General features: G+C 43.4%; 1 protein-coding gene across 1 annotated transcript in view; it reads right to left on the minus strand.

The window, feature by feature from the left end:
• The window catches only part of SEMA5B (semaphorin 5B), a 750,498-nt gene that overhangs the window by 290,590 nt on the left and 435,047 nt on the right, over positions 1–24,861 (minus strand). Inside the window, 1 exon segment of the mRNA XM_029605220.1 lies at positions 24,611–24,656. Within this exon segment, the coding sequence (XP_029461080.1) occupies positions 24,611–24,656 (46 nt within the window).

Here is a 24,861-nt window from a genome sequence, read left to right on the forward strand (position 1 = left end):
TTATTTCCTTTGAAGAAGGAAAGATGGATAGGGCCCTGACAGGAAGCTCCCTGCTTTCTGCTTCAGATTATTCAAACCATGCTCACCCTGCTCTGAAAATACACAGATGGTGTTGAATACGGTTACTGCAGTATGCTAATACACCAAAACCAATACAGAGAAGGATGGCTTCTCTAAATAGAAAAGCTATTTACCTGAAGTACACTTCAGGTACATGCACGCCACCAGCAGACTTTAAATGCCATGCTTATTTCCCTGATAAAGTGCCAGGAAACCAAAGGCTTGAGAAATACCCACACAAAACAAAGTTCCCTGTAGCATGGTACTACTTAATTTGTCAATTTTTAATTTTTTTCCTCTTATTTAGGACTTCGTCCAAGCACTTCTTGGTTTTTTGTTGGTTTTTTTTATGTGACCAACCCTTCGGTTTGTCACTAGATGGCCCTAGGTCCCTTACCATCTGGACTAGTAACAGCTTGGGATTTTTCCATTCTCTTTCAGTCTCTCCACTGAGCTGACTGTGATTGGATCTCCATGCAGCATAGGTGGAGTTAGAGGTAGACAGATTGAGGTGTGTTTTATTTTTCTCCCTGCTGAGTTGGGCTCACTAACCAAGCTTGAATACTGTGTACAATTCTGGTCGCCGCATCTCAAAAAAGATATAATTGCGATGGAGAAGGTACAGAGAAGGGCAACCAAAATGATAAGGGGAATGGAACAGCTCCCCTATGAGGAAAGACTAAAGAGGTTAGGACTTTTCAGCTTGGAGAAAAGACGACTGAGGGGGGATATGATAGAGGTGTTTAAAATCATGAGAGGTCTAGAACGGGTAGATGTGAATCGGTTATTTACTCTTTCGGATAGTAGAAAGACTAGGGGGCACGCCATGAAGTTAGCATGGGGCACATTTAAAACTAATTGGAGAAAGTTCTTTTTTACTCAACGCACAATTAAACTCTGGAATTTGTTGCCAGAGGATGTGGTTAGTGCAGTTAGTATAGCTGTGTTTAAAAAAGGATTGGATAAGTTCTTGGAGGAGAAGTCCATTACCTACTATTAAGTTCACTTAGAGAATAGCCACTGCCATTAGCAATGGTTACATGAAATAGACTTAGTTTTTGGGCACTTGCCAGGTTCTTATGGCCTGGATTGGCCACTGTTGGAAACAGGATGCTGGGCTTGATGGACCCTTGGTCTGACCCAGTATGGCATTTTCTTATTTTCTTATGTTGGTGATTTTTCTTGCGTTCAGAGGAGATCCCATCTCAGTACACTACCTGCCTGAATGGGTCTGCCTCCCTTTTGTAGAGAGTTAAGGGTTTTGTGGATTTTGATCCAGTTTTGATAAGTTTCCTTATTCTGTGGAACACCCTGTGCCTTGGGAAAGGAGCAACACTTCTAATCCTGAGAGCAGGGGCTGGAGACCTGTAAGCAACCTCTCTACTCCCTAGAGTAAGCAAGACCAGTGACAGTACAACCCAGCAAGAGATATTTTGGATAGAGACTTTTCGATTTCACCCCCTTTTGTTTGTGAATGGAAGTTTTTTCCCCCACCCCTCTGCACCACCTGGTGAAGAAGATAGAGAGCTGTGAGCTGAGCTGGAACATCTGGCCTCTCTCCCCGAAAGGTCCTTCAAGGTTGTACCATCAAGCCTTGGGAGATTCCCAAATCGCATCTCCACCGCAAAGGGATCAGGACTCGGGCTGTGGGCTTCAGAATGAACTTTGGACTCAGGATCTTTTCGTGTTTTGGGGCCCCCCACTAGGATTCTCCGTCTACTGGGCTGCTGCACAGATGAGTAGGCAGTGACAGGTTCCCTCCCAGGAGCTGAAGAGATGGACACCAGCATCCCAGCAGAAACCCCGTGTAAATAGTTCAGCTGCATAGTTTTAAAAATGATCAGTAAATATGATTTGAACATCTACTCTGAGTCCAGTCTGTCTGTCCAGGAGGAAACCACCTCACCAGAAAAATATCCACACTATAGAAGGGACTCTATAGTCACAGAGGTTTTCTTCTTCCCCCACAGAAAAAGCTCACTCCCTGGAAAGTTCAGGAAGGAGGGGGGGGGGAGGGATGGCAAGCGCAGCCCTCACTTATAAATACTTTTATGGCCCTAGCAGAACCCACAAAACTCCAGCAAAGGGTTACATAAACATGAGTTTTATTTGCGCTTTCTACTCTATTGTAACTTATTTTATATACTGTCAATCTGAAACAAACAATCTCGACGGTGTACACTCAATTATATAGAAATAACCTATATAATACAATAAAAACTTAAACTTAAATTAAAAACACAAAAATTCTTTGCAACTTGATAAAAAATATAAATAAAATACATCTTGAACAATATTAGTACATTTGTAAATAAATGCAACTAAAAATAAAAGATAAAAAGATAAAGCCAAAATAAAATAAAATAAAAGACAAGTAAAGCCAGATGTTATGGCTTTAAGCACAGGAACAGCCAGAAAAGATTCGCACAGCCATATTGATTATTACTCTGCCATCAGATCCTGTGCATTTTTAAATAATAAAGTTTTCAGTTGCTTTTGAAGTCTTCTACAGAAAGCATCCTAAGGCAGAGGATCACGGATTTACCCAAGCTCAGGCACTTGCATGTAGTCTAACAGTGCTCACTTAACAAGTACCTCGCTCTACTAAGCTGATAAAAAAAGAGATAAAAGTCTTAAAACTAGAAGCGTAATACAGTAAGGGGCAGATTTTAAAACCTGCGCGCAGGGGCAGATTTGTTCGTGCAACCCGGCGTGAACAAATCTACGCTCGATTTTATAACATGCGCGCGCAGCCGCACGCATGTTATAAAATCCAGGGTCGGCGGTGCAAGGGGGTGCACAATTGTGCAACTTGCGCGTGCCGAGCCGCACAGCCTGCCTCCGTTCCCTCCGAGGCCGCTCCAAAATTGGAGCGGCCTCGGAGGGAACTTTCCTTCCGCCACCCTGCACCTTCCACTCCCTAACCCGCCCCCCAGCCCTACCTAGAACCCCCCCTTACCTTTGTTGAAGAAGTTACGCGCGCCGGCCAATGGCCGGCCTGCGATCCCAGGCACAGTGGCAAATGGCCGCTGTGTCTGGAGGCTCAGGCCACGCCACACCCGCCCCTGGACCACCCCGGACTGCCCACGCTCCGCCCCTTTTTGCAAGCCCCGGGACATAAGCGCGTCCCGGGGCTTGCGCACGCCGCCGAGCCTATGCAAGATAGGCTTGGCGCGCGCAGGGGCTGGCAGGGGCAGCTTTTCGGGGGTTACGCACGTATCTTACGCGCGTAACCCTTTGAAAATCTGCCCCATAAAGAAAAAAAAACGGAAAAACAGTGTACAGAATTAAACGCTCTAAAAGCTTGTTGCATTAAAAGCCATCATGACTTTGCCAGTCATAGCAATTTGAGATGAGTGTAAACAAAGAGAACACTCACACTACCCAATAAATTTCACAGACTGTCTTCACAACACTGCCTGTTGTGCTGCACTCTCTGCCTTGTTCTCACTGCTCAAACTGTGCCCGTTGCCAGGCAAACAGAGAATAAATGACTAATCTCAAGTGTACCTAAGGCTTCAACCACCAGAAAGTAAAAAACAAAACAATAACTGCAAGCAAAGTAACACAAATATGCAAGAAGACACAGGTACTGTAATGTAGCGTTGCCTCACTGCTTTGCTTTTCTCTCTTGTGTGACGGGCTGGCACAGTGAGACTATAAAAATCTGCCACAGCGTAGAACTTTAACCAAGAACTCAGAGGAGAGCTGAGAGCTATGCTTTCACACAGACGATGCCTTGAGAAGCCCTGCAGAGCAAACCTCTGACATTCTCAGTCTTCAATGTCAGCGTCACTGTAGCCGGTACGCAGTGATAGGTCAGCCTGGTAAAATGCTTTGCTCTGATACATCATTCCTCCCATCTCCTTGACAATATCCCTCATCCTCCCCTTCTCTGCTGTCTGCCTGCTCTACACTCTATCAATTTCTAATAATACACATGCGCCTGTTGCTTTCCTGTGATTTATTTCTAGGAGCCCACTGACTATAACGGCTTATGGAAATCATTGTATTTCAAACGAATGAAATGAATAGGATTCATTTAATTTGTGGGGCCTCTTCAATTTGTTTTGGGGCCCCATGAAACTAATTGGCCCCTATTCATTTCATTTTTCTATTTAATTTTACACTAATGCACATCCCTAGCTTAAAAATGGCTTATGGAGGTTTCCACCAGGAGCTTGTCCAAACCCAGCTTTGCTAGATACCTTGACTTTATCCTCTGGCAAAAAACTTTCCACAACTTGATTGTGTGTCGCGTGAAAAAAGTTTCTACAATTTCTTTCAAATCTAGTTAGTTTCATGAAGTATCCTCCAGTCTTAGTACTACCTGAAAGATTAAATATCTATCTGTCCTATTTACTTATTCTACTCAACTTATGATTTTAGAAACCTCGATCATATCCCCTCTCAACTGCTTCTTCTCCAAGCAGAAGAGTCCTAACCTGTTTAGCCTTTTTTCATAATAGATAGGCTTTTTTTCGCCTATATAAATTCACTTTGCACTTGTCCACATTAAATTTAATCTGCCATTTCAGTGCCTAGTACCACAATCTGATAAGGTCTTCTGCATTTCCTTACAACTTGCCCATGTTTTAACAACTTGGAATAATTCTGTATCATCTGCTAATATGATCACCTCATTAGTAGCTCCCTTTTCCAGATTTTTTAAGCAGCAACTGACCCAGTACTGGTTGCTTGGGGATGCCATTATTTTGCTTTTGCCACTGGGAAACTGACCATTTAGTCCTCACTCTCTGTTTTCTTTCTTGTAACCAGTTGCCAGTCAACAAATAGGACATTGCCTCCTATCCCATTACTTTTTTATTTCCGGAGGAGTCTCTTATGATGGGCTTTGTCAAATGCCTTCTAAAAATCCAGATATGTTTATTAATACATTAAAAAAAAAAACTTGTTGGCCCTTCCCATTATGCCATATCTAGATATATGGCCAGTAATTTTGTATTTAAGAATTGCTTCTACCATTTTGCCTGGCACCAACATCAGGCTCACTGGTCTATAGTTTCCTCAATCATCCCTGGAGCCTGTCATAAAAACTGGCATTACATTGGCCACCTCCCAATCTTCAGGTGGTGTGGCTGTTTTTAATAATAAGTTACAGGTTACTATTAATAATTTTTCAATTTCATATTTGAGTTCTATAGTTTCCTCAATCATCCCTGGAGCCTGTCATAAAAACTGGCATTACATTGGCCACCTCCCAATCTTCAGGTGGTGTGGCTGTTTTTAATAATAAGTTACAGGTTACTATTAATAATTTTTCAATTTCATATTTGAGTTCTTTCAAAACTCTAAGGTATATACCATTTGGGCCTGGAGATTTCTTAATCTTTAGTTTGTCGATTTACTCTATTACATCTTCCATTTTCACAATGATTTGCTTCAATTCTTCTGAATCATCACTACCAAAGAATATTTCTGATATACAATAAGGGGCGGATTTTCAGAGCCCTGCTCGCGTAAATCCGCCCAAAACCGGGCGGATTTACGCGAGCAGGGCCCTGCGCGCCGGGAAGCCTATTTTACATAGGCCTCCCGGCGCGCGCAGAGCCCCGGGACTCGCGTACGTCCCGGGGTTCTCGGAGGGGGGCGTGTCGGGGGGCGGGGCCGGAGCGCGCGGCGTTGCGGGGGCGTGTCGGCAGCGTTTTGGGGACGGGTACGGGGCGTGGCTACGGCCCGGGGGCGTGGCCGCGCCCTCCGTACCCGCCCCCAGGTCGCGGCCCGGCGCGCAGCAGGCCCGCTGGCGCGCGGGGATTTACGTCTCCCTCCGGGAGGCGTAAATCCCCCGACAAAGGTAAGGGGGGGGTGTAGACAGGGCCGGGTGGGTGGGTTAGGTAGGGGAAGGGAGGGTAAGGTGAGGGGAGGGCAAAGGAAAGTTCCCTCCGAGGCCGCTCCGATTTCGGAGCGGCCTTGGAGGGAACGGGGGGAGGCAGCGCGGCTCGGCGCGCGCAGTCTATACAAAATCGATAGCCTTGCGCGCGCCGATCCAGGATTTTAGTGGATACGCGCGGCTCCGCGCGTATCTACTAAAATCCAGCGTACTTTTGCTTGAGTCTGATGCGCAAGCAAAAGTAGGCTGATCGCGCTTCTTTTAAAATCTACCCCTAAGTATTTACTCAAATTCCTACGCAGTAAAGACCAAAGCAAAGAATTTCTTCCTGCTATGGCCCTGAGTGCTCCTTTTATCTCTTGGTCATCTAGTAATCCAACTGACTCCTTTACACAGTTTTCTTGCTTCAAATGTACTTGAAAAGTTTTAATTAAAAGATTTTTGCTCCTATGGCAAGCTTCTTTTCAAACTCTCTCTTGGCCTGTCTTATTAATATTTTACATCTAACTAGCCAGTGCTTATGTTCTTTCCTATGTGCCTCAATTGTATCTGCTTTCCATTTTCTGAAAGATGCTAATTTGGCTTTTAACTGCCTCTTTCATCTTACCATTTAATCAAGCTAGCAGACATCTGATCTTCTGACTTTTTTGATTGTGTGGAATACATTTTATCTGAACTTCCAATATAGTATTTTTTAAAAATATTCACCTTGTAACTATTCCTTTTAGTTTTTTTCTAATTTCCTCATTTTATCATAATCACCACTTATAAAGTTAAATGCTTCTGCAGTAGTTTTACTTAATGTCCTCCTTTTAATAATTATGCCAAATATATTAGATTATAATCACTACTTCTAAGCATTTCCATTACCATTACCTCTCACCCCAGATCGTACACTGCAATGAAAATTAAATCTACAGTAGTTCCCCTCTCGCCTGTTCCAAGACCAGCTGCTCCATAAAGCAGTCATTTATGACATCCAGAAACTTAACTTCTATGACAATCACTGATGAGACATATACCCAAGCAATACTGGGGTACTTGAAATCTCCCAATAATATTGCATTGCCAATTGTATTCATCTTTCTAATTTCTGTTAGTATTTCACTGTCTGATTCTTCATCCTAGCCAGACTAGGGTGACAAACTGGCTCTATATTTTCAGGATATGTTGATCCATTCCTGTTTTACCTCACAGCATGCAGAGACTGGATGTCTTGCTTTTCTTAGGAATTGCAATAACGAAATAAGAACTATAAGTCCATGCATGCAATTGGGTAACACCAGGGCTGGATCTGAAGGGCATAAGACAGTCACCCTGGAAGATGTGTGCAACTGAACCAAAATGAAGCCCTGAGCAACACAAAATGGAGTTTCAAGAGTTGTGATTGCCCTGCTGCTTCAATGTACGATAACTACACAGAGAGATGAAACTGCCATTGTTCGTTCTATCACACATCTGTCTGCACCTTACAATTTAGCTGATACTGCAAGAACACAGACTGCTAATCTGTAGCCTTCACAGAAACTTTATATCCAGCCATTGTTTAATAAATGACTGCTGATGCACTTAATTACTAATGTGTGAATATTCCTGTACATACTAGCAAAGATGAAGTCATATCAGAAGCCACCAATCGCGTGTCTTCATCAAATGAAGATCAACATTTGGACCATATGAATCTGAATATGTATGAAGTCTCAAACAGAGAAAAAAAGCCTTTGGACTTTACAGACTGTGGAACTTTCTCTATTCACTAATTGAGAACTTTTTCTCTATTCCACTGCTCAGGTCATGTGAACTCTGTGAACTAAATGGCACTGAAGACTGGGATCAAAGCTTGACCCAGCCCTGCTCTATCACTGTGGAGAGCTTGCCGGTTTCATGCTGCCTAAGTCCTTTCTCCAGCAAACCAATATAAAATTCCTGCTCACCTACCAGCAATGCAGATTCTGGTATCAGTGCTTCCTCAAGATTAAGAGTTACTCAGACCTTGCTTCCTAAATATCTGTGCTTACAAGATAATAAAAGAATTTTTTGGTTGAATTAACACTGCAAGTAGTTTCACAAAATGACCCTTTTAGCTATTCTTTCATTTTTTTCTCTTACAATACTTGTGGCTAACACATTTTCAAATCAAACACCACTGATTACTTCTCCAGGAAACAGCTCTCACACCTTCTCACAGCAAAAGAATTGACTTTTGTGAACTCTTGACACATTATTTATTTAATTTGCTGTATATTCCACTTTTTCTGTCACTTCAAAATGGTACTTCTCTGTTCCAGGGGGCTCACAGTCTAAGTTTATACCTGTGGCAATGGAAGGTGAAGTGACTTACCCAAGGTTACAAGGAGAGGCAGTAGGATTTGAACCCTGGCTTACCTGGTTCGCAGCCCACTACTCCTCCACATACAGAATAACTTCAGCTCTCTATTTTCTTTAACACACTTTATAGACACATAGAATAAACTTTCTGATAATACATTTCCCTCAGCTATTTTGTTCCTATAGGAAGGATTCTCATCATAGAAGACCCTTATTAATAATTTAAAAAGTGTCATGCTGGGTCAGACCAGTAGTCCATTAAGCCCATCATCCTGTATTTGATATAGTGTCCAATCTGAATCTCTTGGAACTACCCAGTAGATTCAAATGGTGTGATCTGTTCCTTCTGCAATCCATAATTTTACATTTTAGATTCTGATTTTGAGTATGATCCAATTTCCTGTTCCCGTATGATTCAAAACTCAAATGCAATAGAGGTGTAGCGACCAATACAGAAAAAGGAGGCCAATACTTAAAATACTGTGTAAACATAATGAAATAATGGAGAATTATATTCAAGATAAGATGTATGAATTTCATGGTGCCTAATTTCCTTCTTTGACCAATGGCAGGTCAGCTTTCAAAATGCTTGATTTCTACCAATGGGAGGGCATTTTTCAAAATATTCTAGCATATAACAATGTGCTCTGACCTGCCTGAGATTTCAATTGAATTTAATTGGCCTGCTTTCTTATACAAAAGAAAACAAACACAATTCTAAGTGTTGAATGTGCTGAGGGCATACAAAAAGGGTGAGCTAGAAGTTGTGGCATGCTCTAGGATCTGTATGACAAATCTGAATGAAACTGGATGAACAGTGCAAACGTTGTGGAAGAGGGCACATAGATATGATGATTTTATAAGGACAGTTTTACTCTCAAAAATAAAGGCTAAAAATCGAGAGATTTTAAAGAAAAATATAAGTGATTAAGTTGTTTCTCTTTTTAATGCAGAACAACAAAATATAGAAATCATTTTTCTGATGGTTTTAGTTACTACCCCTCCCTCCATCTTCTATCTGATCCTCCCTTTTCTGCTCCTTAATGTTTGCAGCTCTTAACAGAATTAACAGTCCAAGCCCTACACACTAGGTGTGACTTGTTACTGGCGTGCCAAGCTGGCAGCTGACTGCCGTGTAACAGTTTCCGCTCCCTCCCCGCACTGCTGCAAGCCATCTGTCCTTACAATGTCATCCACAAAAGCCAATTAACATGAAAGCAAGATCAATAACACCCTGCACGTTGGCAGCCATACCTGCTGGTTACTGTGGAGCAGCGGAAGACCAGGCACGACTGCCATTACACCAAGCCAGATAGCTCCATCAGGCACAACGGCGCGCACAGCAAGGGATAGAAATGTGGCTACTTCCTCCCTTTTGAAAATTGCCCATGTACCTGCAGAGATTTTCACCGGCTTTTTTTTTTTCCCCCCCCCTGTGGACTCTTTTTCCAGCAAACACAATGTGCATGGTTTTGAAAACGCAACTGCATGTGCTGTTGCCTCTTCCCCTGGATACACTGTCACGAAAATGCGTACGGGATGGCTTTTGAAAATTGCACTGTTAGAGGTTTTTGGGGTTTTTTCGCATGCGAGTGACTGCTTGAACATTGCCCTGGCTAGTAGGCATGTAAAAATATTCGCTTAACATGATTTCATATGTACTTTTATGTGTACGCTAGATACGCATTCCCAGGGAAGAGGGGAGTGCAGCAGGATCTGGATTTGCATGCATACTTTTGATTTTCAAAAGTAGGCGTGGAAATCCACATGGGCTGTTGCAACTCCTCTGAAGCAGGAATAACTTTGGGTGTCTTTGCCGGCGGGGTGGATTCCGCACACATCCGCAAATTTTCAATGTGGACTGATGCTCAGCCTGCGAGTAAAAAATCCCCACAGACTTTGGCCAGTGCCGGCTGTTTGAAAGCGACCCTCTTTACCGTCTATGGACGTTCATGGAAGTGTGCCAGGTTGTGAATTTTACGATGAATAGATTCTTTGCAGGTCGGGGTACCTTTTACTGCACTAATGCAAGACCTATCCATATAATGGTGTAGACGAGCCTTCTAGATGACAAAAGTCCTGGCTTCACATCCAATTATTGAAAATGAATATGCACTCTATATTTACCGTAACGAAGAGAAATCGTTTAGCAGCAGTCCAATTACCTGAGCAATAAATATTGGTGCCGTATAGAAAATCAATATTATTAGCCATCTGTACAGATAAAGCTATTTCAACCAGTTACTTTAGCTAATCAAATACTCTGCTTTGCTCATTGAAAAAAAAAAGTGTTGGCGTTACTTTTTCAAGGCCTAAGAGACCTTTTCGTGTTTTAAGGTTCCCCATTCTGGATTTTCTGTCCTTATTACTCTAAAGACTGTACTCAGGAGGCTCAACAAGCACAGGACTGTACATCATGTGAAAACCTATTGGAAGGAGCAAATCCATCTGTCAGGAACTGGAAATCCCATTCAGTGCAGAGCTGAAGGCGTTAATCTAGGTCTAAGAAAATGCAAAAACTACCAGGAGGTGCCGTGCTATGGGTTATAGATAGCACAGCTCAAGGACCTAGAAGTTTCACCCTAACAGAGGCTATGAATAATACAACAGATATGACGAATGGCTTCCCTTTTGGCTAATCGTAGAAACTGCTCATTTTCTGAGAGGCAAAAAAGGCAACTGAGGCAAAAATGCATTACGCAGCCTCAGCTACTAAATCTTCAGATTCCACTTATTTATTTCCAGCCTGCTCAGAGCCTACTCACCTGTGTCACGCCGCTTACTCCACTGACTTGATTTCCACACCAGAGGAGAAGGGGCCAAAACGCTCCATCTGCTTTCACCTGCCTGAGTCCTTTCAGGTGCAACGCTCCCTGCCCCCACCTTCTCTGGTTCTCATGCCCGAGGAGGAAGAAGCAAGTAAGGCCCAACAACCTGCCCGCCGTTTTCTCCCTTTCCAGTTGATCTGTCCAGGTTCATATCTGAAAAACGATCTTGACATTCCTTCAGGGCCATTCCTGGGCTGGCATGGTGGCTCAGTGGACATAGAAGATCCAGATTAAATCCCCAGACAGAAGGAACTCGCTATGCTATGGGAACAGAGTTCGAGGTTCCTGGGAAGGGACAGAAAGTGTCAGCCATCGTTTAGCATTGACACCCATGGCTGGGAACCTCTGAATTCTGGGGGAGGCAGAAGGAAGCCAGGAGGGGAGTGAGCAAACTCTCTTGCCCCTCCCTAGATTCAACTTGGTATGAATAAGCAGATGGGAGAGGAGGCAAACTTTCTTTCTACTCCCCCTACTCAGATTGATGTGGGGCAAACTTGCTCTCCCACCATCACTCTCAGACTGGCAGAAGGTGAACTTTTTCTCCCCTCCCCCCGACTCTCTCATACATTCTTACACAAATACTCTCACTCTCTCACCCCTCCCTGCCTGCAGGCCTAACCCCATCAGCCTCAGATCTCCTCTGTTCACATCTAGCTGGTGCAGGACAATTCAGTTGTAGCTGCATCTTCTTTTTGTTGGTCTGCACAGGCCTACAAGACACTGCCACTTCCTTCTTCTGGCCTGTAAAAGCTGCCTAAATGCTGTCTCCTACTTTTTCAGCCCACACGAGCCACCAATTTCTTCCGGCCCACATGGACTGTGTCATGGATTCGCCTGCCATGCAGCCTCTCTGTGCCCTGGTTCTGCCTGCCATACCTTCTCCTCACCTACAGAGGACTTCAAGCCTTCCCACCAGCCTTGCTAAGCTCCTCCTCATTGCTTTCACCATGCCCAAGTCCCAGCCATTTGTAACCACCTCGCCAGCGCCACCTTGCCTCTTCATGGAGTCATCCTTGGCTCTCTGACCTGGCTGTTCATGTCTTGTACTGTGCCTTGAAGCCTTTGGGCCTGCTCTTGTCCTGAACCTTGCCTTGTGACCTATCTAGGCCATTCCTTGCTCCTTGCTTTTTGCTTTGTGGCCTCTGGGCCCTCTGCTCTCTTGGCTCCTTGCCTTGTGGCCTATCTAGATCGTAGTGGAGCACAGGACTTGGTGAGAGAGGTAACGGTGGTGGGGCCACTTGGCAATAGTGATCATAATATGATCAAATTTGATTTGACTGGAAGAGGAACAGTGTGCAAATCCAAGGCTCTCGTGCTAAACTTTCAAAAGGGAAACTTTGATAAGATGAGAAAAATTGTTAGAAAAAACTGAAAGGAACAGCTACAAAAGTAAAAAATGTCCAAGAGGCGTGGTCATTGTTAAAAAATACCATTCTAGAAGCACAGTCTAGATGTATTCCACACATTAAGAAAGGTGGAAAGAAGGCAAAACGATTACCGGCATGGTTAAAAGGGGAGGTGAAAGAAGCTATTTTAGCCAAAAGATCTTCATTCAAAAATTGGAAGAAGGATCCAACAGAAGAAAATAGGATAAAGCATAAACATTGGCAAGTTAAATGTAAGATATTGATAAGACAGGCTAAGAGAGAATTTGAAAAGACGTTGGCTGTAGAGGCAAAAACTCACAGTAAACACTTTTTAAAATATATCCGAAGCAGAAAGCCTGTGAGGGAGTCAGTTGGACCGTTAGATGATCGAGCGGTTAAAGGGGCACTTAGAGAAGATAAGGCCATCGCAGAAAGATTAAATGATTTCTTTGCTTCGGTGTTTACTGAAAAGGATGTTGGGGAGGTACCCGTAATGGAGAAGGTTTTCATGGGTAATGATTCAGATGGACTGAATCAAATCACGGTGAACCTAGAAGATGTGGTAGGCCTGATTGACAAACTGAAGAGGAGTAAATCACCCGGACCGGATGGTATACACCCCAGAGTTCTGAAGGAACTAAAAAATGAAATTTCAGACCTATTAGTAAAAATTTGTAACTTATCATTAAAATCATCCATTGTACCTGAAGACTAGAGGATAGCAAATGTAACCCCAATATTTAAAAAGGGTTCCAGGGGCGATCTGGGAACTACAGACCGGTTAGCCTGACTTCAGTGCCAGGAAAAATAATGGAAAATGTTCTAAACATTAAAAATCACAGAACATATAGAAAGACATGGTTTAATGGAACAAAGTCAGCATGGCTTTACCCAGGGCAAGTCTTGCCTCACAAATCTGCTTCACTTTTTTGAAGGAGTTAATAAACATGTGGATAAAGGTGAACCAGTAGATATAGTATACTTGGATTTTCAGAAGGCGTTTGACAAAGTTCCTCATGAGAGGCTTCTAGGAAAAGTAAAAAGTCATGGGATAGGTGGCGATGTCCTTTCGTGGATTGCAAACTGGCTAAAAGACAGAAAACAGAGAGTAGGATTAAATGGACAATTTTCTCAGTGGAAGGGAGTGGACAGTGGACTGCCTCAGGGATCTGTATTGGGACCCTTACTTTTCAATATATTTATAAATGATCTGGAAAGAAATACGACGAGTGAGATAATCAGATTTGCAGATGACACAAAATTGTTCAGAGTAGTTAAATCACAAGCAGATTGTGATAAATTGCAGGAAGCCTTGTGAGACTGGAAAATTAGGCATCCAAATGGCAGATGAAATTTAATGTGGATAAGTGCAAGGTGATGCATATAGGGAAAAATAACCCATGCTATAATTACACAATGTTGGGTTCCATATTAGGTGCTACAACCCAAGAAAGAGATCTAGGTGTCATAGTGGATAACACATTGAAATCGTCGGTTCAGTGTGCTGCGGCAGTCAAAAAAGTAAACAGAATGTTGGGAATTATTAGAAAGGGAATGGTGAATAAAACGGAAAATGTCATAATGCCTCTGTATCGCTCCATGGTGAGACCGCACTTTGAATACTGTGTACAATTCTGGTCGCCGCATCTCAAAAAAGATATAATTGCGATGTAGAAGATACAGAGAAGGGCTACCAAAATGATAAGGGGAATGGAACAACTCCCCTATGAGGAAAGACTAAAGAGGTTAGGACTTTTCAGCTTGGAGAAGAGACGACTGAGGGGGGATATGTTAGAGGTGTTTAAAATCATGAGAGGTCTAGAACGGGTAGATGTGAATCGGTTATTTACTCTTTCGGATAATAGAAAGACTAGGGGGCACTCCATGAAGTTAGCATGGGGCACATTTAAAACTAATCGGAGAAAGTTCTTTTTTACTCAACACACAATTAAACTCTGGAATTTGTTGCCAGAGGATGTGGTTAGTGCAGTTAGTATAGCTGTGTTTAAAAAAGGATTGGATAAGTTCTTGGAGGAAAAGTCCATTACCTGCTATTAAGTTCACCTAGAGAATAGCCACTGCCATTAGCAATGGTAACATGGAATAGACTTAGTTTTTGGGTACTTGCCAGGTTCTTGTGGCCTGGATTGGCCACTGTTAGAAGCAGGATGCTGGGCTTGATGGACCCTTGGTCTGACCCAGTATGGCATTTTCTTATGTTCTTATGTTCTTATGTATCTTGTCTTGTGGCCTCTGGGCCTTCTTGTTTCTTGTTCCTTGCCTTGTGTCCTCTAGGCCTGCTCTAGTCTTGTATCCAGCCTTGCATCCTTTTGGTCTTTTTGTACCCTGAGGCCTTCAGGCCTATAGCCTAGTGGCCTTGGGCCTTCAACCTTGCTGCCTTCGGGCTTTTATGTTCATTGCTCTGTGTTGTTTTGTCAAGACCTTGTTCAGTCCTGTTTTGCCTGCCATTTCCAGTCCTATCTTCGTTTGGTCTTGTCATGCCCTGTCTTATCCAGGCTTGCTCCAGCCTGCCCAGATTTGTTCCAGCCTGTCCGGACTCATCATGATGTACTGCAGCCGCAAAGATCTACTGGCCTCCAGAACCCAAAGGCTCAACCTGCAGGGGAAGGGGATGGCTAGGCTGAAGACCAGCTCTTGCCTAGTCCAGTGTCCTGCCTTGTAGGTCTGCGCAACTCCTGACGTGGTTTACCCAGATCTCAGCCACTATGACATATTGCCTCTACAAGGTCCACTTGGGCCAACATATATTTATTTATTTTGCCATTTTATATACTATCGTTCCAAATAAAGATCACAGCAGTTCACAACATGACGTACATATTATACAATCGACAAGTACATTGAATTAATGAGGTCGAACAACATATATTTTTAAGAATTGACACATACTTGGATAAGGTATTTAGTTCAAAAGATAGGTTCTTAATGTCTTTGTCCTTGAGGGTGCATGCTCTGTGTTTAGGTAATTTTAAGTTAGGTTATAGGCATTCTGAAATAACCATGTTTTTAGGTCACGTTTGAATTTCTTTGTTTCTGGAGTCAGTCTTAGATACTCGGGTAGAGTAACAGGACTCCTCTGCCTCTTTCTTCTGGCCTGTGCAGGCTAATGCAATGCTGCTTCCATCTTCTTACTGCCAATGTGGCCTATTCAGCTGGCACCAGGAACACCTGGAACTTTCCGGCATTCCTCCAAAGACTTGACAATTCATTCAAAATCACAGAGCCTCTAAATGAAACCCAGAGAGTTCCCATGTATGGTGTTACCTAGTTTCCAGACTTATGGTGCTCATGTACTGGGTTCCAAATGGGAGCCATAGTTTATGACTGCTGCCACTATAATGGCTGGACTGGATGGAGTATTATAATGCTCAAGATTCACCATAGGTAGAAAATGAAAGTCAAATCCGAAAATGTTGATAAATGAGGTCTGCATACTGCCCCTCAGGAGTTTCTATTTCCATTTGCTTATCCTTCCTAATAAATGTAACCCCCCCCCCTTTCCTCGGGGATCACCTGCAGAGGTGCAGAGGGATGTGAGTGCCACTGCTGCAGTCCTGGGAATAGGTAAAGTCCACCAGGGATCACCAACTGGGGACCAGACAGACTCTGGGAGGGCCAAGAGAACGCTTACCAAAATACAAAGTCCAATGTCCACACTTCTAGTTGGTTCCAGGCAGAGCTCAGACTAAGATGATTCTTCAAACGATAGCAATAGGTAACAGTTCAGCAAAATCAAATAAAGAAAATACTTCTTCTATTCTTCTTTTCCCTGGAGCTTCTCCAGTCGGAATTCCAAACTTTCCCTTAGGGTTTCCTCCTTCAGGATAACTATCAGGAATCATCAGTAGTTTCAGGACTTTCAGAATTCTTAAAGCTCAGGAGCCTTTACAGAGACCTCCCCAGCTCATCTCTTTTTTTTTCAGATCCCTCTTAAATAACTTCTCTCCAACTCATTCCCCGTGGAGAAAATGTACCTTCCCCTGACATCATCCAAATCTTCTTCCTGCACCTCGCACTCTGCAGCAAGCCTTGCCTCATCCACCTCGGTGGCCCTCTTAACAGAGGATGCTTGCAAAGGGCAAGAGTTCTGTCCTTTACACAGACCTCCCTGAACAGTGGGTGAGCCCTGGACAGCAGGAACCATCCAGAAAGTGTCAGAACTTTTGGAGCAGGTTAGTGACCCTGGGTAGGGTTACATAAACATAAAAGAGATAACTATACAAAAAACAATTTATGGTGTCACAACCAAGCGGAGTCATTCTGATTTCAGGTGAGAACAAGAGTCAGAAGCAGAACTTTTCACAAGGTCGCCAGAGAGGTTGTGAGCAGAGCGAGCTATGCCTACATCTGGCCTGGGCCTTAGCAAAAGACTTAATAGACCGAGTTACCTGGATAATACAATCCGGAGTCCAAAATGGGCCTTGTTTGGCACGGACACAGAAGAGGACGGGGTACTTGAAAGTATATTACAGAACGATGCCAAGTCAAAAGCGTCTCCTTTTGCTGCTGCAGAGAATGATCTCAAGAAACTGGAATAAAAATGGATAAAGTCAGAGTTTTGTTTTTTTTTTTTCAAGGATCGAGGTGAACTGATTTCCCAGACAGGTTTGTTTGAAGAGCGCATCACCAGAGGCAATAATAGATTCAAGGCCTTTCACAAAGCATGGGATAGACTCTTTGCACATGGGGGCGGGCGATGTACCTTGGACAACAGTTAATGACTGCACTCGAACTACTTGAGGTTTTTGTATTCAATATTAACAAACAGAAGAAGTTATATAAGCAGGATGTAAGAACTGAAACATGCTGCAGGGTAGTGGATAGAAGGGGATTATGGGAGAGTTAGCTTTATGGGCAATTCTATTGGTATATGAAGCTTTGATATTTCCTGTTTTATCACTGTGATGTTATCCTTAGGTGAACGTCTGTGATGACCAGTTTAGTCTGGAAGTCTGTTGTAGTGTATATAAGTACTTTGAAAGCAGTTTCCCCAATAAAAATTCTTGATTTAACAACAACAAAAAAAGAATCTGCAGGGGCAGACTGTGCTCCTTAAGTCAGAACCATGTATCTGCAGAACTCCATACTGAATATTCATCACATATATCCGTATACCTTACAGTTCTATAGGATTTCCATGAAATGTATTTTATTGTGAAGTTTTGAGGGAAAAAGAGGAGGGAATCTATGAATGCATTTACAAATATGTTATCTTTTGCTTTTCATCTCTTTCACAAAAATAACTTTCCCTGTTGAATTCTATTGCAAGGGGCTCCCATGCAGCAAGATCAGGTTTCGGGTCCTGAGCGCAGCTTCTGCTCTTCTGGGGACGCTGCATAGACGGCGTTCCCTCCGATATGGAGAAGCCCACTGTGGAACAGTGACAACTACTGGCCAGGCTCAGGGGTGCACATCCTCACAGGTTCCAGGAGGAGCTGTGGTCTGCTGCTGCCGCTGCGAGGCCTGGACGGGTGGTGATGGTTCCAAACAGGGAAAAGCCCTGGGTAATTGTGAACCAAGGTTGGTTCTGATGGAAGTGGAAGTCCGAAAGAAGCAGGGAAAAAACTGCCAAGCCAGAAATTAAAAAAAAAAAAAAAAAAAGGATTTATACTGAATAAATTAGTAAAGATGGACAAACTTTTGCAAACTTTTCCACAAAACGTGAAAAATCAAATCCAGTTTTTCACCAATTGTGCCAAACATTATTTTACATCTCCATCCTAGAGAGCAAACAGCGGAGAGACGGTGGCGGGCATCAGGCACCAGAAGGCAAAGGGGGAAGAGAACCAGGGTGGGAAGGTATCAGGAAGAAATGAGCAAAGGGAGGGAGAAGGGAGCAATGCTCCAAGACCAAACTGTAACTCTTCTTTTGTCATCCTCCCCTGCACCAGTTCAAAATGTCAGGCGGTTCTCCGAATGTTTTCAGCTGCATTCGATCGCCGAACAAAACCGTGCGGTTATAATTGGGCATTTCATGTTCCTCCATTACCATATCATCACATTCATCACAAACTTGTCTCAAAGCCATGCATTGTCAGCCCCACAGAGGCTGATCTTATACAAATAAGATTAAAGACCACCTCCAATGAAACCCAGACAGACTTTTGTCCTGTCTTCAAATAGCAGACTTGCGAAAGTGCACAGAATAGATGAATAACGGAGAGACGAATCCAGAGGAGCAATATCAGCGATGGTGGGGAGGTCATTAAAATACATGAAGCCCAACATGATTTCATTTCTTTAAGGAGCTCCACCGATCTCTGTTGCAACTTTCAGCCTCCCCTCTGCCCATGAAGTATCACAAATCCTTGTTTTGCCACAGAAACTCGCAGTTTGCTAACAGATAGCTTTAAACGTTTCCCACAGACAGTTTTCAGCAGATGTCAACTCAAACTAATTTCTGTCTAGCATGCCACTCTTATGATTTTTTTTTTTTTTTTTTTTGCAATACTTCATGTCTAATAATGAATAAAGAAATTAACAGGCACAAAATAAAATTGGTAAGCACCAAAACAATGCACAGATGGTACTGGGGTTCCCCCCAGTGCCAAACTAGCATTCTTGTGACATTGCATTCGGGTGCGATATTTAGAAGGGTTTCTTCTTTTAATGTAAGTCCTGATGTCAGTTTGGAAGGGGAAAGAGCCAGAGGAAGCAATAAAGAGGTTGTTTCCTAGCAGGATGCTGAATGCATGAAAAAGCCTCCCAAGGCTGGTGGCATAGCAGGGAGTCAAACTCCCGTATCAGGATGCAGGAACGTCTGGGCAGTGTGCGAGTGATACAGAAAGAAACTCCCTTTAAGGGTGTGCAGCCGAAAACTGGCTTTTTATGTTTTGTTTTATTTTCTCACTTCACTTTTGTGTGCACTAAATGTATCTCTTGATTGATTTCTATTCCGATTTTCAGACTTTCAGGGCAGATTGCATTCCGGTACGGAGGGTCTTATTAAAATACCTGTAAGTATTCTTAGTGTGTGAACTCATTCAGAGCCTGATTTTCCAAAGCATTTACACGCTTAAAACTGGGCTTTGCAGGTGTAAGTGCACTTTACGTGGGCAAACGGCTTTTGAAAATTGCTACCATAGTGGTTGCATTTACACATGTGCATTACATTGGTATTTATGTCCATAAATCAATTGCATGCGCGCATATTTCATCCATGTGTGTGTGGACATCCCTCTCACTCATTAGGGTTCCTGTTTCTCTCTCCTGCTCAACCTTTTTCTAACATTCAACTTGCAATGCAAAAGGAGATGAATTTTCAAACGCTTATGGATGTGAGCCCTTAGGTTGTGGCTTGGTTGACACAGCCTAGCAGGCACAAATTACTAAGCCCAAATTACTACTATACCCATGCTGATAGCAGGTGGACTTGCTCTTACTAGAACTGAAGCAGGAGCTTTACCTATACCAGCCCCGTTCCCCACAGGTTGAGCCCTTGGGTTCCAGGGGCTGGCAGGGCTTAAGCGAAAGTCCCGTAAGGAGCAGCCTGACGAAGTCAAATCTCGGGCAGAGGTCAGGGCTGGCAGCGAGCAAAGGTATCCGGATCCAGGCCGAGGTTGGGGCAGGCAGAGAGAAATCAGTATCCAGGTCCAGGCCAAAATCGGGGCAGGCAGCGAGAAGGCAGGTTGAGGTCCAAGCTGTGGTCAGGGTAGGTAGCAGTCCAGAAGAATAGTCAGAATCCACGGCAGATGTCAGAACCAGGAATCAGGCAGAGACGGACGGACAAGACAAGACACAGGGGACCAAGATACAGGCAGAGCGGACAGGCAAAGCAACAGAGAGGCAAGGCAAGGCAGGAAGGCAACACTGAAGCAAGGAAGGACAACGAGGATGCAGGACAAGGAAACGGCACAGGCACAGAGACAAGGAGCAACATGCACTGCAACGCAGGGGGACCTGCTGCTGAGGCATCGGCAGAGTGGACAGCTGGGGACATTTTGTAGTGGAACACCGATGATGTCATCAGATGGCGCCGCGGAGCCTTTAAGAAAGAGGAGGGCATGTGCAGGAGTGGCGACATCTGTGCCGCAAATAAGGAGACATGGCATCAGGGTGGGCTGGCAGCGTTTGCAGTAAGAGTAACCGGTTGCAGGATTGTCCTACGACAGGCCAAATGTTACAGCTTAGTTGGAACTACTGTGTGTAGAAACAAGAAGTTACATGCATAAAATCACTCGTATGTGCTCAAATGGATCTTTACCAACCTAAAAATACCTGCATAAAGTTTTAATTTAGTTTATATTCCACCTTCTTCTGGCCAAAGTCAGTTCAAAGCAGATTATTTATTTATTTATTGAAAACATTTATATTCTGCATTATCCGTAGTCCTAAGCGGATCTAAATTAAAAACATCCACAAAATACACAGAACTAATAATACAAACTCAAGCAACATATCTTGAGCACTACTAACACAACTTAAACTGTACCCCTTCCCCCAGTGTCAAACGTTCAGAGAGCTCACTGAATTTGTAACTTCCTAGCACATAACCTCCTGATCACCTCAGATCCAGCCCCTTAAAGGCCTGTTTAAACAAGACAGATTTTAAACGTTTCCGAAAAGACTCGAGACAAGGTTTTTGCCTCAGAGTGCCAGGAAGCAGATTCCAGGCTACAGGGCTGACAACTTCTAGCATCCTTTCACGAGATTCTGCTGAGTGAACCACACGGACGGGCGTAACATCAAGAAGATTCTGACCTGAGGACCTCAAAAGAATGAGATGGCTTATATTTTCTTAATATGCTGCTTACGTATGATGGGATATCACCACTCATAGCTTTGTGAATCACGGTTAGAATTTGAAATGCTTGGAATGCCCTTCCAAAAGAGGTGGTGAAGAAGGAAACAGTCAATGAATTCAAAGGGGCATGGGATCAACCCTGGGGATCCCTAAAGGCCAGAGGACAGAAATGAAGCAGCAGGATGCATGGGAGTAACCTGCACGGAGCAGCAGTTACCTCCCCTAACAGAAGGCATGGGGATTACTACCCTCAACCAATAGCCTTGATGCTTTTGACGCAACTACAACATCACTCCTCGTGTCGGCGGAGGGAAGGGGGGGCAATAGAAAGGGAAATTGGATATAGACAACAATCAACATGGGCTCTGACTTTTACAGTCTGCGGTGCTGATATGCAGACATTAGGGAAAAAGCACAGGACGGCTTCTACGGCCAAGTCACAAAGCAACAAATGTCAAGCAGCACTGACTGAATTATCAAGAAGGCTCCTCACCCAGTAAAAATGTCGCTAGCAGTCATTAGTTATGGGTTTGATAATTGCTTGGTTTTGATTTTAAATATTACTACCCTTATCATAAGGCTTGCGAGTAACTCCACAGAGCAGTAGTTGTTACCCTTAAAAGAAACATGGGAGTATCCTGCACAAAATGGCAGCTTGCTGGGCAGACTGGATGGACCATCTGATCCTTTTCTGCCCTCATTACTATGTTACTATGTAAATCTATATAAACCAAATATCTACTGACCCAAATCCACTTCTCATGAAATACACCATCCACAAGGGTCAAATCAAACTAATTTGTGAGGCCAATCATCGTCAGAGATCCAGTGTCATCTACTGCCATGGCTCGGAGTTTTTCCATGATAGCCATGTGGATAAACCATCTGAAACTGCGACAGCACTGGAACAGCCCCTAAAGCAGAATATCGGGGATTGTCGAAACACTGCAGTGTTGGGTCTTCTAGCCACCAGCTTACATGGCAGTAGATTACATTGGATCTCTGGCGGTGACTGGGAACTGGGAAAGCTAAGTTCTACTATATAAGAATTTTTAATACAACAGCCCTAAGAGCAAGATAACATGCAACTTGTGCAACACTGAATTTTATACAACAGTAAGCTGTCTATGGATATGTCTATACTTGTACTAAGTCTCTGCTATTTTTTTATCTTTGTGAATTTTCAAGGAGTTAGCATAGACTTACATTTAAGCGATTTTAACTGCAGAGAAAAATGCAAAAAAAAGAACATTTGATAGTGGTGGATGGATTGGTACATGATTGAACCCTAGAGATGAAGTCTAAAATGATGGGCTATCCACACTGTTTATACCAGCAGGTCTCACAAATTTGTTTGTTCTGACAATGTTAATCTAACCTGAAAATAAATGGGCAACCAATGCAGAGAAAATAAGCAAATACATAAACTCGTATTTTCCAGTGTACAAGTCGTAGTTTTTTCCAGCAACTTCAGTGACTGCAACTTATATACCGGTGCGACTTATATACTGTCATAGTCTCTCCCTTTCTCATCATCCTTCAGCCTATTCTGTTAACCTCACTGTACAAACAGGTTCATCTTTTTCAAAGGTGCAACTTATCTACCAACTTGTTTGTCAAAATGGCAGTTTATAGAGGGGTCCAACTTATTCACCAGGAAATAACATAGTAAAATAATAAAATTACAAAAAAATTAACACAGTTGCAACATGACTAGATACTAAGCTTACCCTTACTAAAATTAAAAATAATAGGCACATTAGTCCTATTATAGCTCATTGTCAAGGTCCAATATTTCATTTACACAAGTCCCGCCCATCACAAAATACATACTCACCCCTTAACCTATTAAAAAAATGACCCAGAAAAGGTAACCTTTATGCAAACATATCCGCAAAAACTACAATCTATTTCTAAAATGGTCAAAGCCTAAGTGAGTCATGGAAGCCTTGATGAGCCTAATCAATGCCTTCTATCACTGAGAACAGCCAGGCTTTCAAGTGCCAAGAGAAGAGCAAGTAACCATTTATTAGCTGAAGATCTAAAGGGAAGAAATTCCTAAAATAAGGTTCCACGCTAGTAAAGGCCCTTTGCCTAGATTTGGATCACCGCAGAGTTTCACTGCAGGTACAGCCCTGGAGAGCCACAAACAGGTCTGGTTTTCAGAATATTCACGTAATGAATATGCATGAGGTGTACTGGCATGTGTTGATGGATGGACCATTGGGTCCTTTTCTGCCGTCATTACTATGTTACTACTGTGAATGTCCTGAAACCCAGATCTCTTTGTGGCACTCCAATGCTGGAATGGTCTATGGACTGGACTGTAAGGTTCTGGTAGACTGACAGGTTGGGCCTATGCCCTTAGTGTCTCGAAATGCAAAGTGACAATATTTTTAAATGCAATAGGCAGCCAATGCAGAGATATCCACAATCGGGTGGCCCTTGCCCATCGTTAACCATCAGTAAACAACCTTGCAGCTGTGTTCCGTACAAATCTATAGTTTCCTGATTGCTTTTTTTCAAGTCTAAGTGGGTCTGAACAACAGACTGGATCACTGCCCTGAAAACAGAGAAAATGTTCATTATGTGTTTAAAAAAAAAAAAAGAGGTGTTCTGAATTTGCATGCATTTGTGCATAAACACCATGCAGCTTGGGTGCCCCGTTTTGCAGCGGGTGAAATTCTGGCCTTGTATCTTTATCCGCACAACAACTCAATTTATGCTGATTTTGAAAAATCAGGTTTGGAGAGTGCTTACAAGTCTACATTTTACTTTTCAGTTGGGTGCACCCTTGAGGAACTGCCCCAGTATCAGGTTGGAAAGGACACACCTTTCCGGTGCAAAGGGCAGAAGTGCAGGTCCCCGCCTCCTAGCAGCTTTCCAAAGGAGCACTAGGTACCCCTGTCTGCTGCAGCCAGCCCAGCGCTAGCAGGCAGGCCACCTTTGCAAAGGGCTGCGTTTTCCCACTGAGTGGCTGCAAGGTCCTTTCTCCCTCAGCATTCCACGCTCACAAGGGGCTGACAAAAGCGGGGAGCGAGCTGCAAACCCGCTGACCTCTCCGCCGATGCGAGCCAAGGCTTGCTTTCTTTCACGCTCCTAGTTAAGTCTGCCCCAGCTATCCATCACGCAGGCCCGCTTTCTTTATTTCAGATGCCATATTTTTGGCACCTGCCCATTGAAAGAGAACTCCGACCCTGAGCGGGGGTGGGGGGCGCTGAAGTGCTGGGCAAAAAAAAAAAAAAAACGACAAGCACTGGATTCGCCACTTTGTCCTGTGAATGGCAGCAAACAATTCAGGCAATTAAAACCATATTCTAACCGCCCATCAAGCGCTCCTGAGAACGTCCTGGACAAACTCCCTCTGGAAAACAGCAGCAGGGAAAGTGCTTTGCAAAGCAGATGGACGTACCTGAACAAGCGACACGTTGACGAGGCTTAGTCTGAAGAGGTAGTTCCTGGAAAGAAAAAGGAGAACAGGTTATGTTCACAATAACCCCAAAACAGACGTTTTTCAATCTTAGAAAAGCATGATGTAAAGAAGCAAAATTAGCATTCCTCGAGGTACCCCTATGAAATACACAGCCCTGTGCAAAAACAAAATAAAAGACAGTCCCTGCTCTGTAGAGCTTACAATCTAAGCAAGACGAGCATATGTCATCA

Source organism: Rhinatrema bivittatum, chromosome 6 (genome assembly GCF_901001135.1).
Source record: "Rhinatrema bivittatum chromosome 6, aRhiBiv1.1, whole genome shotgun sequence".
NCBI lineage: Eukaryota > Metazoa > Chordata > Amphibia > Gymnophiona > Rhinatrematidae > Rhinatrema > Rhinatrema bivittatum.